General features: G+C 33.7%; 2 protein-coding genes across 2 annotated transcripts in view; one reads left to right on the forward strand and one right to left on the reverse strand.

Moving 5' to 3' along the window:
• Positions 1 to 20,779, forward strand: part of LOC128990179 (uncharacterized) — a 94,136-nt gene that overhangs the window by 15,641 nt on the left and 57,716 nt on the right. The window lies entirely within an intron of this gene.
• Positions 15,105 to 15,947, reverse strand: LOC128989298 (uncharacterized). The gene has a single exon (XM_054411177.1). The coding sequence runs from the start codon at positions 15,945 to 15,947 to the stop codon at positions 15,105 to 15,107; it is 843 nt and encodes a 280-aa protein (XP_054267152.1).

The raw sequence follows: 20,779 nt of genomic DNA on the forward strand, positions 1-20,779 counted from the left end.
GCATATAAGATACTGTAATAGTTTAATGTTTAGTGTAATAGTTTATTACAATTTAGTATGAAAACACTTAGTATTAAAAAAACGATAAGGATTTGTCACTTGCAGTAAATCTATTTGTCCTGTATAAAATAGCCATTTATTTTATGTAGGTTGTGTAAAGATTTGTTGACGATTGCAGATTAATAAGGGGAAATATTGTTTGGATTTTGTTAAGTTTTGTAACAGTCAGTAATATACTTACTCCAATAATGAACCTTCAATTCATTTGCAGAAGATAATTTATAGCAAAAAGGTTTATTACACGAAAAGACGTTGAGTAAAAATAAAATAAATGATTATTACAATAATAATTTGAAAAGAATACAGACAAAAAAACAATCCTCCGAGTGACGAGTGATTTTTTAACGAAGAAATCACACTTTAAAAATACTCTTAAAGGTATATTGGATGAAACTAAATACATAGGAGAAAATACATTACAAAACTATACAACAATGAAGGTTGTAGTATATTAAAAGACGAATTTAGTCTTAACGGTCTGAACAACAATACACAATATAACCTTAGATAAAACCGGGTTATTGCTATTTAAAATACTGCAGTGTAAACTTCACAATTATTTTTAGTTTCTATCAATAATACAAAACAACTTATAGTTTGGTTAAGAATTAAATAAGCATAATAAGGTCGTTTATGTTGGAATCTTTACATATTTTGTATATTTGAATGAGGTTTTACGTTATTGTTAGGTAATCTAAATTATAATAAATAATTCCATTGGGATTTATAGTATTCTGTATACTATAGTCTATATGATTGAACCTGTCTTCTGACCCTTCGTCTACCTGTGGCTGGCCAATTCCTAGGTAAAAGAAAGGTCATAGGACAGGTTCCACCATACAGACTATAGTATTTTGTTCTGAAAACAGTTTTAAACTTTTAAATAGTAATTTAGACCTCATACAACAAAGAATTAGCAGTTAAAATCAACATTACAATTTTAAATTTCTTCTGGGGCAAAACACACCGGACAGGTAACAACACTTTTCAAGAATATCGGACAAGAACTGGAAAGACTCGTCAGTAAAGTTTATGTTCGGTGGCGCCGCCCAGTTTCAGCTTTTACAAGTATTGGCAGTTCTATCGGCAGATCCGAACACCATAAACACGATTATAGTGGGACTTTCTATCAGCTTCAGACTAGATTGGTTTTAAAAAAAAAAAACATTTTAAACAAGTGATTTAGGTGTCCCTTGTGTAGGATTCCTATTTAAAATAACGTATAAATGACAAAGATCAAAGTAAGGAGATACGCACCATGAATCTGTTTACGCACGACAGTGTTATGATTTAGAGATTTTACTGAAGTAGAGGCAATATGCCGGTTTAAAGGCACTTGGGGCACGTTTTCCCATAAGAAATAACATGGGATCATTTTTTGGCCACCAAATCCAAAAATCCTGATCTTTGCCTAAATATCCCTATATAATTGTTAAACCTTATTTCTTACTTATTCCCCATAAATATATTCGATATTAAGCTAAAAAAGCTATTTCTTATATTTATTGACCCTTACAAGTGTAAATGTAGAGTAGGGGCAATATAGGGGTTTAACGCCACTTTAGGCACGTTTTCCCCATAAGAATAACATGGTGAGCTTTTTTTGACCACTTTTTTAAAAATCCAGCTCTCGGCCTATACAAGCCTATATAAATGTTCAATACCATTGTACAACTCCATTACTATTTCAAATCCACATGCATTCACATGTATATTCTCAAAATCATCAACTTGACAGTGCGAGGTTTGTACGCGAACTCGGGCGCGCTCCCGACCCATGGTCCTGCTCTCACTTCTTGTCTCTAGTGGTCTAGTCCTAGTTGGGAGACCTCATGTTGAAGTAATTTTTAGTTAAATTGTTTGAAATTTTATAATTTCTAGTAAAAAATTTAGAAAATTTCACAATTTCTGGTAAAAAATTTTGAAAATTTCAAAAAGTCTATAAATAGAGGTGGCATCGGCCCAAGACCTCATTCTCGTGCGTGATGCCGACCTGTCAACACTGCTCCGTGTCGCTCTCCACCAAAAGTAACCTGATTCGCCACTACAAGGTAATTCATCAAATGAAGGTGAAACTGTGCAAAGTTTGCAATTTAATCTGTGATAATAACGTGGCTCTAAAATCACATATATTACAAAGTCACAAGACTTGTAATTTATGTAAAATGAATGTTGTTGGACATTTTAGAAGACATGTCAATTCCTGTAACAAATGTCCATACACAATGATTAAATTTGTTGGTGAATCGATAAAAGCTGAACTTGAAAATACTCTTAAGTCTTGTCCTATGCCAATAAAATGGACTTTAGTTAGGAGAATTAAATTTATAAAATATTCAATGGATAAAAATGGAAAATTAGTTAATGAAAAAGAATGTATAGCGGATTTTAGAAGTCTTACTACCTTAACTATTGAGAAGCGAGATTTAAAGCCTCAAATTAAAAATGCACTTTTAAAGATTGATGCATCCATTCACAAATATCAAGCCCAAGGCAGTGGTTGGATATATGACCATACTAAGTATTGGCAGCTGCATGTTTACAAGTATAAGCCCCTAACTCCAAAGTCATATATCCCCACACCAAAAAGTATTCAATCAAAACATGCAGTTTTAAATATAAAAAATTCAGATAATAAATGCTTCCTTTGATCAATTTTAGCAGCTTTATATCCAAGGAATTGTATCAATGAAAGTGCTAATAGGGTATATAACTATACACCCTATGAAACACAGTTAAATATGACAAATATAAAATATCCCGTAAAAATATCTGATATAGATAAATTTGAAAGACAAAATAATATAAGTGTTAATGTTTTTGGAGTTGAAGACCAGAAATTAATATATCCATTAAGAACAACTAAACTGAATAGTAATACTCATGTAGATTTATTATTATTACAAGAAGGTCGTAAATCACATTATTGTTTAATTCGTGATTTTGATAGGTTAATGTTCCACTCTACAAAACATGGCCATAAGCAGCATTTTTGCAAGTTGTGTTTGCAACATTTTTACACTAGTGATAAATTAGAACGTCATATAACATATTGTAAAAACTTTGATGCCCAACGAGTGGAAATGTCTAAACAAGATACATTAGAATTTAAAAATTATAAATATCAACTTAAAGCCCCATTTGTGATTTATGCAGATTTTGAATGCTTTATAAACTCTAACAGCCATACTCCATCTGGATTTGCATTTGTTGTAGTAAAAGATTCTACAATTATTTATGAAGAGTTATATAGTGGTGAAAATGTTATGGACGTGTTTTTCAAAAGATTATTTGAGACTTATGACTTCATTAAACGTCAAATGGCGATATATATTCCCCTAATAATGACTCCTGAGCAAGAGGTATCTTTCCAAAACTCAATGCATTGTCACATTTGTGAAAAGCCCTTATATTTTGATAGGGTGAGAGATCATTGTCATTCATCTGGTCAATACCGTGGAGCTGCCCACAATGATTGTAATTTAAACTATAAAGTAACAAAGAAAATCCCAGTATTTTTCCATAACTTAAAAAATTATGATGGTCATTTAATAATGCAACACTTGGGAAAGTTCAATCGTAAATTAAATTGCATTGCCAAGGATATGGAAAAGTACATTTCATTCTCAGTTGATGATTTAGTATTTTTAGATTCCTATAACTTTCTGTCCCTTCCATTATACAAATTAGCTTCCAATTTAAATACATTTAGATTCATAGACAATCCACTACTACAACGTAAAGGCGTATTTCCCTATGAATACATGACGGGACCAGATAAGTTTGCAGAGTCTCTACCCCCAATTGAATCATTCTATAGCACTCTAACTAAAGAACATATCTCTTCCAACGAATACGAACATGCTAAAAATGTCTGGACCCATTTTAATATAAATAATTTACAAGAATATCATGATTTATATCTTAAAACAGATGTATTGCTACTGGCTGATGTGTTTTAGACATTTAGAGACCTGTGTTTAAAGGATTACAAACTGGACCCCGTACATATGTATTCACTTCCTGGATTAACATGGGAGGCCTGTCTTAGAATGACTGGTATAAAATTACAATTATTTCAAGATATTGACATGCATTTGTTCATAGAAAGTGCAATCAGAGGAGGAGTCAGTATGATTTCCACACGTTATGCTAAAGCCAATAATAGATATATGGGTGAACACTATGACCCCAATCAAGAGAGTGTGTATTTAATATATTTAGACTGTAACTCACTATACTCTACAGCAATGTGCGAGCCACTGCCTGTGGATGAATTCCGTTGGACTAATGAGATAGACTACAAATATAATCAAAATGATGAGTTTGGATACATTTTAGAAGTTGATTTAAAATATGATAAAAGCTTACATGATTTACATAATGACTATCCATTAGCACCAGAGAAAATGAATGGCAAATTAATACCAAATTTAAATGACAAAACTAAATATATTTTACATTACAAAGCATTACAAAAATATGAGGAATTAGGTTTGATTGTTACAAAATACCACAGAATTTTAAAATTTAGACAGTCTAAATGGCTTGCACCCTATATTAATTTTAATATTGAAAAACGAAAATGGGCTAAAAATGATTTTGAAAAAGACTTTTACAAATTGTTAAATAATAGTCTCTTTGGTCGAACAATTATGAATCAACGAAAGTTTCGTGACATTTATCTCAAGGATGAGTCACTATTAACACAATATGTCACTAATCCAAGGTTTGACTGTAGCAAAAAGTTCGATAACAATTTACATGCTATACATTTAAATAAATTATTTGTAAAGTTTAATAAACCAATATATTTGGGAATGACCATTTTGGATATTAGTAAAGTAATAATGTATGATTTCCACTATAATTATATGTCAAAATTTAAGAATAAAAGATTTCTAATGACTGATACAGATTCTTTAATGTATTCTATAGTTACAGAGGACTTTTACAAGGAAATAGAACATGACTTGCACTATTTTGATACCTCTGGATATAGTAAAGACCATTTCTTATACTCTGATAAAAATAAAAAAGTCACAGGCAAGTTTAAAGACGAATTAGATGGTCATATTATGTATGAATATTGTGGTTTAAGACCAAAGTTATATTCTTATATTCCTCTAAAATGGTTATATGAAGAAGACAAGCAAGCTTTAGAGGTGAAGAAAGCTAAAGGAGCTGATGGTGCTACAGTTAAACATCTCCTTAGACATCAACATTATTTGAACTGTCTTGCAACTGGGCAAGATTACTATGAGAATGTGACAAGAATTAAATCTACAAATCATCATCTTCAAACCTTGACCATGAACAAGAAAGTACTATCCTTTGACGATGACAAGAGGTTTATTCTTGAAGATGGCATTAATACTCTTGCGCTTGGTCATTATAAAATTGATCAAACATGAATTGTATGTGTAGATATAAAATAAATGTAAATGTTAAAAAAACTACAGTCTTTTATTTATTTACCCTTACCATCCTCTTGATAGAATTGGTCAAACATAAATCTATATTTACCATTATTCTTTGACCTTTCTTTGTCTATTACGAAAAAGCCATATTTAGTTTTTCCCAACATTGATGACAGAGATTTTTAAATTGGTCAAATGAAAAGTCATTACCAACATGATTGTGATATACATGTTTTAAATTTAAATCATCTTGTTTGAATAATATTAGGAAATTTACATTATCACGTAAATGTTTGTGTACTTTGCTGTAAGATTGACACAAGTAAAAACAGTTAATATTTTTGTGTCGACCCATTGAGAAAAATTGTGTAATATTTGGACTATTTATGTCATCAAATACAACAACTGACTGTGATTTTACGTCATTTGGTGTGATTTCACAGTCAGTAAACGTGTGTAATTTCACTTCATCACACAAACTAAATATTTCAATTATTTTTTTATATTTTTCTTGTTCTAATGATTTAGATATTAAATATAAGTTTGTAAATTTTAATCCTTCCTTTCTTACAATTAAGTTATAAATTACAACCGTCTTCCCACTTCCACTTGGACCACAAATGACACATCGAATATTGGTAGGAAATAGACCCAACTTCTTTGGTATATTTTCCTTAGTATGTACTATTTTAAATTTGTGTTTTTGTTGAATAAAAGACATTTTTTATATAATAAAAATGGTAAAAAATGTTAATAAGAAAACATGTAAAAAGGGCAAAGGTTTATTCCTAAAGCCTTACAGGGGTCGAGGGTTATTGAATACTCTTATAAATAACCTTCCATTCCCACTTCACATACCATCATATCGGTACTGTGGACCTGGAACGAATATACGTGGGAATCTAGCCAAAAATGTACCTCCAAAAAATAAACTAGACTCTTATTGTAAAGAGCATGACATATTCTACATGAATAATCCCGATACCGCTGCTCGGAACAAAGCAGATATGAGATTAGCAGACTTAGCTTGGACTAGAGTAACGGCCAAGGACGCAAATCTTGCTGAAAAAGCTGCTGCTTATGCCGTGACAAATTTGATGAAGGCAAAAGCAAAAATGGGAATGGGATTAAAATTTAATAAAAAAGATGGACAACTACCAGCTGTTAGAGGCCGCAAAAGACGTGCCTCAATTCAGGGGAGTGTACCTAAAAAGCGAGCTAAAAAATCTAACACCAAGAGTAAAAGAATGCGGAATAGTTAATTTAGATAGCTCATCTGGCACACATTGGACAGCATATCGTAAAAATAAAGATATTGTAATTTATTTTGACCCATTTGGAATCCAACCTCCAAAAGAAGTAATTAAATATTTTGAGGGATATAAAATCTTCTATACAACCAATCAAATACAAGATTTAAATAGTTCAATTTGTGGAATTTTATGTTTATCATTCATAAAAAATATTTCTTTATAAAAATGGATTCATTTACTATAACATTTTCGGGTACAGAGCCAGAGCTTAAGTCAGTGTTCTTTCCTCCCATAGAATTAAATGATGATTATGTAATTGGATTAGTAGATTTTCAAAGTTATAATTCTATATTTAATGTTAAAAAACCTCTAAATACTTTAACATATTACAAAGTAGAGAAAAAAACATTACCAAAGGGAGAGATCTCAGTTGATGATTTAAACCAGTTATTAAATGGTAAACTTAAAGTTATAATAGATAAAAATGGAGAAGCATTAATTAATACTAAATCCAAACTTTTATTCAAAGGACTTATTCCAAAATTAAATCAACTTAAAGGCAACAAATTAACCATTGGAGAAGGTGATGATGTTTTCTATTATGATCACAATGCTCCAGTTACAATAGAAATTTCTGAAGGAACATATGAGGTGGTTGAGCTTGCAAAGGAAATTCAAAAGCAAATCCCAGACTTTTTCCTTACAGCTAATAATAAAACTATGAAAGCGACATTACTTTCTAGCCACGTGTTTGATTTTACAAAACCATGTTTAGGGTCTGTTTTATTGGGATTTAAAGGTATTTCTACTCCTGGTGTTCAGTTTGAATCTACAAATAAAATAAACATTAATAATGTAAATGTGATTAGAGTAAAATGTAATATTGCAAACGGGTCCTATTTAAATGGCAACAAATCACACACCATACATAGCTTTTATCCAGAAGCTCCTCCTGGCTACAAAATTATTGAAGTTCCAAGAAATATTATATATTTTCCTGTAAACAAGAGAAGTTTAGATGTTGTCAGTATTACATTTGCCGATCAACACGACAAGGCAATTGACTTTAACGGAGAAGAAACTACAATTACTTGTCATATAAAAAAGATATGAGAATTTATAAGAATTTATCTATAAGTGTACAAAATGCTAGGTTCCTAAAATCAATAGGACTAAAGTTAAAATTTTCTATTAATAAAAATGGAAGATTTTCTAGACGTTACAGGGAAATCCCAATTCGACGATAGTGTGGTTAAAATTACAAATCACTCCTATGTTCCCCACAACACTTTAGCAATAAATAATTCTGATGAAATTCGAATATGTATTAATAATCAAGATTTGCTAACTCTCCCATGTAGAAGTTATCTGTATATTAAGGGAGAAATTGAGAATCATGATAAAGGTCATTTTATAAATAATGCATTTGCGTTCTTATTTGATGAAATTAGATACGAAGTTGCAGGTAAAGAAATAGACATTGTAAGAAACCCAGGAATTTCTAGTCTTATGAAAATATTGAGCTCTTACAATAAAACTACTAAATTGTCAAATGTAGCATTTGATTCTGACACGAATTTAAAAGAGTTCCATAAAGGTGGCAAGTTTAGTACATGTTTACCATTAGAGATGTTAATGGGTGTATTTGAGGATTTTAATAAGGTATTAGTAAATGTCAAACAAGAATTGGTGTTGAAAAGATCCAAAAATGATTTGAATTGTATATTAACAACCACTAGTGCTCCAGCCAGTGGCACTGCTGATACGATTCCCAAAATTACACTTAACTCAATTCAATGGGTCATGCCACACGTGATACCATCAGATGGAGAGAAGTTACAATTACAAAAGATGTTATTGCAAAATAAAAATTTGCAAATTGCATTTAGAAGTTTAGAGCTGCATGAACTTCCATCATATCCCAATACCACAAGACATACATGGTCAGTAAAGACATCTTCAAGTTTGGAGAAGCCTAGGTATATTATATTTGGTTTCCAAACAGCTAGGGATAATAGTGCACGAAAAAGAACTGATGAATTTGATCACTGTAAATTAAAAAATCTCAAAGTATTTCTAAACTCTGAATATTATCCTTATAGTGATTTAAATCTCGACTTTGAAAATGGAGATGTCTCTAAAGCTTATGAGATGTTTATGAGGTTTAGAGAGACTTACTATAATACTATCCCAGATCCTATGATTAGTAGGGCTGAGTTTATGAAGAAATATCCACTAATTGTAATAGACTGTTCTAGACAGAACGAAACAGTGAAAGAAGGAATTGTTGATATTAAATTAGAGATTGAAACTGCAGAAAATGTGCCAGCAAATACATCTGCATATTGTTTGATAATACATGATAAAGTGTTTGAGTACAATCCTTTGTCAAATGAGATAAATAAAATGTAAATAAAAGATGAAAAACATTCAACAAGAATTGGTTGACTCTGCAAATCAAATACGAGAAAAATATAGAGCTTTAAAACGTGGCAAGTTTCTAGAGGCTGAAGAGAGGTTCCAAACATTCCAACCTTTAATAGAGCCATTACAAGAATTAAAGAAAATCACATCTATTGGCAAAACAGAGAGGCCCCAAATGGAGATACTCCCAATGACTCCATCTAGAATATCAATGATACCAAGATTACAGCAATCCACCCCACAGAAATTAGATTTTGGTCTTTTAGCATCAGACTATTTAGGAAATTACCTCAGTAAAAGTAGTATGACAGACACTACATATGGTATTAGACGAGAAGCAAATAAATTTTTTATTGGAAATAAGGAAGTTGATATTGCTAATGATGATGTTACAGTTGCAAATAAAACCTACAAGGGAACAAAAGGTTTGTGGGAATTGTTAACTTTAAAAGAACCTGAGGATTATACTCAGGCTGATTTGCAAAATTATAAAGAGATCTTGGAAGCTACAAATGGACATTTAAAGAGTTATAAAGATGGTGCACCAATTTCAAGTAATAGACATACTAAATATCTTAATATAATTAAACCTCTTTTTAAATCTGTTGGTGAAGGTTTGAGACAAGTGACTGGTAATAAAATAGACTATATTTATTGGGATGATCCTAATGAGCTTGTAGATAGGTTAAGACTTCTTTGGCTAAGTCGCCAAGCCGGTAACTCAGGAGTGGATAATGAAATAGATTCCATTATTGAGGAATTGAGAGAAAGTGGAATTATTTATTAAATAAAAATATGTTTATAGATAAATTTTATCGTTTATATAATCCATATAATAAGCCTGCAGAACCCAGGGCTAGTAATGAACCTACTTTAAATTTACAAGACGATAGTTGGAATTGTTTAAACCGTAAAATTGGTAATGTTAAAGATGGGGAGTTTGTAGATGATGTATCAACTTTGGGTCAGACATTAACTAGAAAAGGTGATGTCTTTTTACAAGGTAAAACTAAATATGAGTTTTTAGAATCTAAGAATAAAAACGTAAAGATGGTGGTACATTTGTACAAGACGATAATAATTATGAATTTTTAGAATCAGAAAATGGTGTTTGGAATGCTAAGAAACAGAAAATTACTAATGTCGAAAAGGGTGAAAGTTTAAATGATGTGCCCACTTTACAACAGACTTTAATACGAAAAGAAGATGGTAAATTTGTACAAGACGATAATAATTATGAATTTTTAGAATCAGAGAATGGTGTTTGGAATGCTAAGAAACAGAAACTTAGCAATTTGATGGAAGGTACAGATAGTAAAGATGCTGTGAATGTTTCACAAGTTCCAAAAATGGAAGCAGGCTATTGGGATTTTAATAATAAAAGGTTAGTACGTGTTAAACCTGCCGTTGATGACACTGACTGTGTTACAAAAGAACAGACTATAACTTTTGATAAAAAAGAAAAATGTTGGGATGCCAAAAAACAATATATAAGAAATCTGCCAATGGGGGAATATTTAGATGATATTTGTTTAATGTCACAAGCTATGTATTATGATGGATCAAAATTTGTATATGCAGGAAGAAAATTTAATTTGATGGAATACAATCCTGATTTATTAGTTGCCGACCCTACATCTTTGAGCGGATTTAAGTATATAGATAACAGACCATATATACCAGAAAACTATGTATTTAAAAGAATGGAAGATAATCTATTGATTGGGGCTAATGGTAATATATTTACAGTACAAGGAAAGAATGATGTTATAAAAAATGAATGAAATTGCATACGAACTTCATAAGCCTGCAAGAAAGAATTTCATTAGAAGGTCTTTTAAAGTATTAGGTATAAACGAAACTGTACAAATAGATTTAATTGATATGCAAAACTATGCTAGAGAGAATTCTGGCAATAAATATATTTTAACTTTAATAGATACATTTTCTAAAAAAGCTTATGCTGCTCCGCTAAAAAATAAGACAGGGTTGGTGGTTACAGAAGCCATTAAAACCATTCTACCCAAGGGGGTTAAAAACATTCAATCCGACAATGGAAAAGAATTTTTTAATCAATATTTTAGCAAACTAATGAAAAAATTAAATATTAATCACTATCACACATTTTCTACAACTAAGGCTGCAATTGTGGAGAGGTTTCAGAGAACTTTAAAGAATTGGTTATATAGAGAATTTAGTGCTCAGGGGAGTTATAAATGGTTGGATTTACTTCCAAAGTTAATTCGAAAATATAATAATAAGGTGCATAGATCTATAGGAATGAAGCCTAACCAAGTGAATATTAAGAACAGTAAATATGTGCATGAGAGGTTGACTTCTAAAGTAGTGCAAGTTAAAAAGGCAAGATATAGGGTAGGTGATAGCGTAAGGATTTCAAAGTATAAACATGTTTTTAGTAAAGGATATACCCCGAATTGGACAGGGGAGCTATTTACAATAGCAGAAGTAAAGAATACCAAGCCTGTGACTTATATCTTGAAAGATGAAAATGGTAATATAATCAGGGGAGGCTTCTATACAGAGGAATTGTTAAAGACCAAATATAAAGACATGTTGAAGAAGTAGGTTCTTCTTTAACTATTTTTGTTACTTTTATGATAAAATTATTCAAGAAACTGATAGAAAATAGAATTTAATAAGCATGACAAAAACATAAGTGTATGAATTATATAAACCAGGAATGAACTGTTAGGTAACCATAGCAACTCATTTAAACAAAACCAAAGTTATACTTTCAGCTGGTTTTCAACAGTATTGAAGCACTCACCACAGTACCCCCCTGCTAATGATTTAATTTAAGTAAATCATGATACTTGAAATCGTACAGGAAAGCGTACATGTCTTCCAGATTTTGTCTTAATCGCAGGTTTTAATCCATGCTCATCAGGATCATCCATGCTTGATTTGTTGCTTTCTGTCCTATTTGGTGCATATCCATCGTTCTTGTATTCGGACCAAAAGTATGCCGGTTTGAGTCGATCCATGGATACCGTGACATTACAGCCTTTAATCACCACAACGGCAGTCTTGGTGGTTCTGCTGATAGTAGGGTAAGGGCCAGAGTATGGGGGTTCGAGAGCTCCCTTGGGGATGTCAGTCCGCACAAAGACATGTGTGCATGTAGCGAGGTCCTTAAAAACGAATGGCGTCTTCGCACCATGTCTAGTTCCACTGACTGGACGCAGGTTGTTGAAGTGCTGACGTAAGCTCTTTACGAAGTTTTGTGGATCCAATTGATGTCCATCTTGGCTGGGCGTCATAAACTCTCCAGGAAGTCGTAGAGGTTGACCGTAAACGAGTTCTGCAGAGGAAGCTTGCATATCTTCGCGCCACGCAGCTCTGATCCCCATCAGTATCACTGACAATACTTCGGTCCAACGATCTGTTGTGTGACACCTTATGGCTGCCTTGAGTTGTCGATGAAGGCGTTCAACGAGTCCATTGGCAGCAGGGTGATAGGCAGTCGTTCGCAGACGTGTTGATCCAGTTAACTGTGTTAACTGCTGGAAAAGAGATGATTCAAATTGTCGACCTTGATCTGTGGTTATGCGCAGTGGCGTTCCAAACCTTGAAATCCAGTTGGTGAATAATGCACGAGCTACAGTTTCAGCTTCTATGTTCTCAAGTGGAACTGCTTCAGGCCAACGTGTAAATCTGTCAACACAAGTCAAACAATACCTGTAACCTTCCGAAACAGGTAATGGGCCAACTAGATCAATATGGATGTGTTCGAATCTAGAAGATGGTGGAACAAACGTACCAACTGGGGTTGAACTGTGACGTGTTATCTTTGACTTCTGGCAGGAGAGGCAGGAGCGAGCCATAGAACGACAGTCCGATTTCATTGAAGGCCAAACAAAACGTTGGCTAACCAGTTTTGTGGATGCCTTTATCCCGGGATGAGACAGGTTGTGCAAGCTGTAAAAAACATTTTTTCGAAATTGTTTTGTGACAAAAGGACGGGGGTTTGAAGTAGATACATCACAATAAAGTGAGATTTCCGTTCCTGGTAGCAGCACTTGCTTGAGCTTTAGGTTGGATTCTGTTTCTAAATAGTGTTGTAGTTCTTCATCCTGAGCTTGAGACTCTGCCAAAGCCTGGAAGTTTAAGGAGGCAGTGGCTTCTTCTATCCTAGAGAAGGTATCTGCAACTGCGTTTTCTTGTCCAGAAACGTGGCGAATGTCAGTTGAGAACTGTCCAATATATTCCAAGTGACGGAACTGTCTTGGAGAACACTTATCAGGTTTTTGACGGAAAGCAAAGGTCAGAGGCTTGTGATCTGTAAAAATTATGAATTGTCTTCCTTCTAGCATATGTTTGAAATACTTAATGGCAAGATAAATTGCTGTTAGTTCTCTGTCATAAGTACTGTATTTCTGTTGAGTTAGACTTAACTTTTTGGAAAAGAAAGATAGTGGTTGCCAGTTTTGTCCTACCTTTTGTTGCAATACACTTCCTACAGCATAGTCTGATGAATCGCAGAAGATTGCAAGTGAGGCATTCGGTGCAGGGTGAGACAACATAACGGCTTCACTGAGGCTTTTTTTACAAGTTTCAAAAGCTTGTTCACTTTCTGTAGTCCAATTAATAGGCATATTACCTTTTAGATTGGCTTTCAGAAGGTCATTTAGTGTGCTCTGCTGGGACGCTGAATGGGGTAGGAATCTACGATAAAAATTTAGCATACCAGTGAATCTTCTTAATTCCTTTGCAGTCTTTGGTTTGGGGTAACAGTCAAGAGCTTTCACTTTTTCAGGTAAGGGTTTTATCCCTTCTCCGGAAACTTGATATCCGAGAAAACTAACCATGGGAACTCCTAGGTTGCACTTACTTGGGTTGACAAAGACTCCGAAAGAGGATAGGCGGTCAAACAATTGTCGTAAGTGAATGAGGTGTTGTTCTTCGGATTCTGAAGCTACGAGAATGTCATCAATGTAAGCGTAACAGAAGTCTAGGCCACTGAGTACACCATCAATGAAACGTTGAAAGGTTTGGGCAGCATTGCAAAGTCCAAAAGACATGAAAGGAAATTCGAAAAGACCAAAAGGTGTTGTTATAGCAGTCTTATGAACGTCATCAGGAGCTACAGGGATCTGATGGTAAGCACGAACAAGATCTATAGTAGAGAAAACTTTTTTACCATGCAAATTTAGAGAAAAGTCCTGAATGTGAGGAATAGGGTAGCGATCAGGAATGGTTCTGGCATTTAGGGCTCTGTAGTCTCCACATGGTCTCCATTCGTCTCCTTTTTTGGGAACCATATGAAGAGGGGATGACCAGCTGCTAGAAGAAGGTCTAGCTATACCTAACTGGACCATAACCTCAAATTCTTTTTTGGCTAACTTTAACTTGTCCGGGGCTAGACGACGGGGTTTGCTAAAGACTGGCGGTCCTGGGGTTGTCTGGATATGGTGTTCTGTTTGGTGTTTGACAGGGACAGAAGGTTTACCTGCCGGTCGAATAAGGGACGCATATGATTGGAGGAGCTGCATGTAGACATTTGGTTGGTTTGCATTTATTGCTTTAATACCACTTACCAAATTGGAGCATGTTGCGCGACCAGTGGAAACGAGAGAGGTTACCTGATCAATCAAACACTGACGTCGAACATCCACTAATAAATCATAATGATGAAGAAAGTCAACTCCAATGATCGGTTTGGCAACATCAGCTATGATAAAACGCCACACAAATGCTCGGCGTAGGCCTAGGTCCAAAGATAAGGTATGCAACCCGTAAGTGGCAATTTCGGTGTTGTTTGCTGCGTATAGTGTATAGTCAGATTTTAGTATTTTACCTGAAAGCATTTTTCGTGGATAGACGCAAACATCTGCTCCAGTGTCAATGAGGAACTGTTGTTTTGTTACCTTGTCTGTGACGAAGAGGCGGCGAGATGTCTGTAGTTCGGAGGAGTCGCTGGCCGCCATTAGAGACTCCCGAGATCGTTTCCCGAGTTGTTGGCTTGGAAACTGCAAGGCCTGGTGCACTTAGTAGCTGCATTACCGAATCGCTTGTGGTACCAGCAAACACCGTCTCTTGTCGTGCTCTTGGAGCGTGATCTTGATCGCAGAACCGGACTTGAACTCCATGTTGGACGACGACTTTGATTACTCCGCAGATCTTCTTTGATAGTTGAAATGTCGTGCTGAAGAGTGCTTACGATTTCGCCCATTTTAGATGTCATCAGGATCGTCAGTCGCTCCATCATTACTTCCATAGAGTTGGGACTGTTAGTAGGGACAGCTGCTTCTGTAACTTGATGACGCGGGCTAATTTCAAGCACGGCGTCAGCCAACTCGGCTAGTGCATCAAGCTCAGACGACTTTTGTGTTGCTAAAATGGCTTGAGTTGATGAAGGCAGACGACTCAACCACAGAGTTTTCAGCACAGTGTCAGGTACAACGGTACCAGCCAAAGCACGAAGATGTCTGAGGAACTGCGAGGGCTTTCGATCTCCCATTTCTTCATGTTCCAGGAGACGTCTGGTCTTCTGTTCCTGTGAAGAGCTTAGGCGTTGTATCAATTCTGTTTTCAGTTTTTCGTATTTTCCCTCGGTTGGTGGTCTTGTGAGGATGTCTCTCACTTCAGCAGCGTATTTAGCATCAAGATTTCCACAAACATAAAAGCATTTTGTTTCATCAGATGTGATCCGAGCCAAGGAGAATTGGGTCTCGACCTGCGCAAACCACAGCTCAGGATCTGCTGGCCAAAATTGTGGAATCTTCACAGTAATTCGTTCTAGGGAGTTACCTTCTTGAGTAGTAGACATTGCAATTTTGCTAAATTTTGGTAAAAAAATGATCACGTCGGGGTCACCACTGAAGAAGTAGGTTCTTCTTTAACTATTTTTGTTACTTTTATGATAAAATTATTCAAGAAACTGATAGAAAATAGAATTTAATAAGCATGACAAAAACATAAGTGTATGAATTATATAAACCAGGAATGAACTGTTAGGTAACCATAGCAACTCATTTAAACAAAACCAAAGTTATACTTTCAGCTGGTTTTCAACAGTATTGAAGCACTCACCACACATGTATTTGATAGAAAAGGTTATTAGGAGAAAAGGTGATTTATTATATGTCAAATGGCTTGGATTCCCAAGTAGCCAGAATTCATGGATTTCCACTAAGGATGTCCAAGGGAGCGCGCCAAGAGCCGGGAGCACGCCCGAGTTCGCGTACAAACCTCGCACTGTCAAGTTGATGATTTTGAGAATATACATGTGAATGCATGTGGATTTGAAATAGTAATGGAGTTGTACAATGGTATTGAACATTTATATAGGCTTGTATAGGCCGAGAGCTGGATTTTTAAAAAAGTGGTCAAAAAAAGCTCACCATGTTATTCTTATGGGGAAAACGTGCCTAAAGTGGCGTTAAACCCCTATATTGCCTCTACTCTACATTTACACTTGTAAGGGTCAATAAATATAAGAAATAGCTTTTTTAGCTTAATATCGAATATATTTATGGGGAATAAGTAAGAAATAAGGTTTAACAATTATATAGGGATATTTAGGCAAAGATCAGGATTTTTGGATTTGGTGGCCAAAAAATGATCCCATGTTATTTCTTATGGGAAAACGTGCCCCAAGTGCCTTTAAACCGGCATATTGCCTCTACTTACTGATATAGAAATTATACATACTAAAACCAAGATAATCTGTGTACGGTAAACGATTATGTACATGTATCTTTTTAACTGCCCAGTAGTAAACCGCTAACCCACATCCATAAGCCAAACAAACTGTTTAAGCCAGGTGCGCATTTATGAAAAACGTTTACGACTAAAATAACTCAACTCAACTTAAATTATCCTTTTAAAACCAATGCCTTTCTCATCGTAACAGGTCCAACAGGATTAGTTTTTGGTTCAAACATTTGTTAATATCAGTTGTTTATTGATAAATTATAGTAAACGATTTACGCAAATTAAACATTATTATTATTAAATATTATTATTGATACTTATTATATTTATTTCGTTAAATATTTAGAATGCAACTAAATATTACTAAACATTAATTTACAATGCTTCATCTTCACACATTTGTTATGAATGCATATAGGAAATGCAGTTTTTAGTGGGGATTTACTCGTATGGCATTTTAGGGGTCATATAGCCATGAGTTTAAGAATCAATAATCCATGTACCCAAAAATATTAAAAAAACAATATTGAAACTTAACTAAAGTTAATATTTTTGGTTGACAGATAAAGTTATTATTTTGTGCTATACACAAAACCATATCCTTTGTCAAATTTTATCAACATATATTCATAAAAAAGTAAACTAAACAGTTTTAATTTTATCCATAAGAATAACATGAATAATAACATTTTAAATTACTCTATTTTTAAATTTTCTCCGTGACCATTGGGCATACAACAGAGCTTCAATATACTAAATTATTTCTTTTTTAAGCTCTACAAAACGGTTTAAAAAGAAATTTCAATCCAATTTCAGTCCAATTTGTTTTTAGGACCAAAAATGGGAAAAACCAATTTCTCCCCCATAAACCCCTGTTCCCTTGGTTAGATTATGCTGGTTCGCAAACTCGTTCCACATAAACGTAGGGTTACACGTTGGTATCATCCATATCGGAAAATTAATTTTGCTCGAGTTATCGCGGGAACGGACACATATATACATTTGAACGGATGGTGTTTTGCCCTCTAGGGACCTCAAAACAAAAAAATTTAATCGGTCCCGGGTCCAGGTCTTACCATGAGTACTACGTTAAGCTTATTTCCTAAATGGGAAATTCGCTAAAAGAAATTAAACGAAAGCACACTTAGTTACTCAAAACATAAGCTTTAGATAATCTAAAACAATTGGAATACAGTGGTATCATTAATAAGTTGATAATTGTTTAAGTATGTTATGATTACCTCAATAAGGAAGAAGAGTGGGCACTCAAGCTGATGATTCCACAAGGTATTTAACGCGAAAATGAGGGTTCGTTCCAGCGCAAACCCCATGGGCACAAACCTCATTTGGTCTGTCTGTGTTGCTATTAAAACGTCTACTTTAGACCTCTCATCAACCACAATAAAAAATACAGTCTTCTAGAAACGATATATTATGTACACTAATACAAAAATTGGTTTTAATGGGTTTCCATTGATTTTTAAAGCTGTGTAATGGCAAATCTAAAACCCCGCTGAAGAAATAAAACTAAAAATCCAAGCACACAATAAATGCTAAACATAAATTTATCACATATTGAACAAATATAATTTGTATATTTGAAATTCTTCAACTCACTATCCAAATAAATAGTAACCCTCGTTTAAAATATGTAAGCCTTAAGGACATTCTCCTTTGATTAAAAAACACCGTAAGCACTCTCAGAGGAGTAACAACTTATATTCTTGGTTGGGTATAAAATTCTCTTGCTAGTATTCTCTTGCTTACAAATACTAGTACCTCCATATGAACCCTTTGATACAATCAAGGACGAGTTAAAGGGTTCACATTGAGTTCGAACAATATAATATAATGATATCAAAAGAAAATCGATTTGAACTATTTTTAGTAATGGAGTATTTTTAGTTCTTTATGGTTTTTATATATGATAATTGTTTATTTTTGTAAAAAAAAAATCAAACCATTCATTAATTTAGTCTAATAGTTTTAGAATATATAAAAAAAGGTGCACTGTTGGTAACCGATATTTTCCATTTCATGAAGAGCACAATCACTTCATAAACTAGTATATAATACAAATGTAAAATATTTTATTAAGTAGGTTAGCATAAAATAATCCATATTCTTATTAAGTATTCATCTAATCAATAAAAAAAGTATCAATTAGATTCATGCGTTATTAAACATTATTTTAATAAGAAAATGTATACATTTTACATTGATTGATTTTTAGGCACGTGGGCTCTGATAACAGCTTGTTAAAAAAAATAGATAACACACACACACACACACACACACACACACACACACAATATATATATGTATGTATGTATGACACGGGTCTAAATACAACCAACCACAAGGACCAGACACCAAAGAAAGAAGAGTCTCACAATCAACACCATAGAATAACTGGTTAAAGTGCTCGCCTAACAAACAATAGGTCACCCGTTCGGAGAAAAGTCAGTAACATTTTGGTGGCTCAAAAATGGACCTAGCTGTTCGTGATCATTGGGCTTTAAATAATTGATCCAGGCTAGTGAAACCGCTGATGGTTAACAAAACTACACAGATCATCTCACACCATTGTACACTCATCCTTCACTCATATTTGGGTTAAAATACGCACATAGGTGGAGTCTCCATCTTAATCTTGCATAGAGTCTTTAAGTGATCCAACACTAAACAACAACTAGATAACATACAATTTTTATAGAGTACTTTCGTTCTTAGGAGGACACTGACAGATTATTTAGGCTAACGAAGCGCTTTAACTTATATGCAAATTATGATAAGCAGAAAAGCTACTACCCCCTGAGAGGGTTACTTTATGGTAAAAGATTTTTGCCCCTGAAGTTCTTTTATAACTATAAACTGGTGGTCTGCAATAAATCGCGGTGAATCGCATGCATATAAACTACACTGGACTCTGTAACTGTGCAATCAAACTGTATGATGCAACACCACTTTATTCCTTGTTACGTCGCTTAGTTTCGTTCTGAAAATAATATTGGCTTGTGTTTTTTAAACGTCACTTAACAGTGTTTGTGTCAATAATTTTTCTTTTGAATACATTAAAACATACATTTCTGTTTATTATCGTACTGAATACATTAGAACTTGTTATGGAAGTTCATGTGTATACATCATAAACTATTTAAAATTTGTAATACCTTAATGTTAAATAGTTTATGATTTTTAAGGAACTATCGATATTTTAAACAGGAGATTCGTGCCGTTTTGTGATCTTAAATAGGTAGTGTATTATTGGAATGGAACAACAAAAATTTCTGATATATACACAATTCTGACTTTCTACAATAATCCATTAAGCCATTGTGTTTTCAAAAGAGAACTAGCTGTTACCCACGGGTTTCACCCCGTTTGACTTTATAAGTATAATAAAACTATTGGTTGGTTTAAGCTAAAAAAAAAAAAAACAGAATACAGTAAACAAACAAATAATCACATCAGATTGTAATAAGGTAATAAATTGAAAGAATAACAATTAAATAAGTACAGCTGAGACATTTTTAACATTATGCATATGGAAAGGTCCCCTTAGAAAGGAATTACGACCTTAATGGGCAATTTATAAATTAGTGGATATTTATCCGCAAGGTTTCTCGTCATGACAAATATATTAAGTTTATGGTTTATGGGGGTGTGACTTTTAGTTTTCTCAAAAGTTCATGGGTACTTTGGAATTTATATAGGGATAAACAAAGCGATTTTTAAAACAGAATTTTCATGAACAGAATACTGAAAGTGACAAAGAAATGTTGATGTCAATTGAATAATGGCGAATATAATTGTAACACTCTGAAGAAAAGTGTTGTTACATTAGGGGTGAATCTGCTTATTTAAACTAATTATAGCACAAAACCTTATTGATTTTTCAAGTTACAATAGTATTGTCTACTTTGATTTTGTTTGTCAATAAAA

This window comes from Macrosteles quadrilineatus, unplaced genomic scaffold (assembly GCF_028750875.1).
Source record: "Macrosteles quadrilineatus isolate MER2022 unplaced genomic scaffold, UCM_ALF_1.0 Scaffold_3__2_contigs__length_128488019, whole genome shotgun sequence".
In the NCBI taxonomy this organism is placed as follows: domain Eukaryota; kingdom Metazoa; phylum Arthropoda; class Insecta; order Hemiptera; family Cicadellidae; genus Macrosteles; species Macrosteles quadrilineatus.

Coding starts and splice junctions, on each gene's coding strand:
- LOC128989298 (XM_054411177.1), bottom strand. CDS start 15,947: ATGTCTACTACTCAAGAAGGTAACTCCCTAGAACGAATTACTGTGAAG.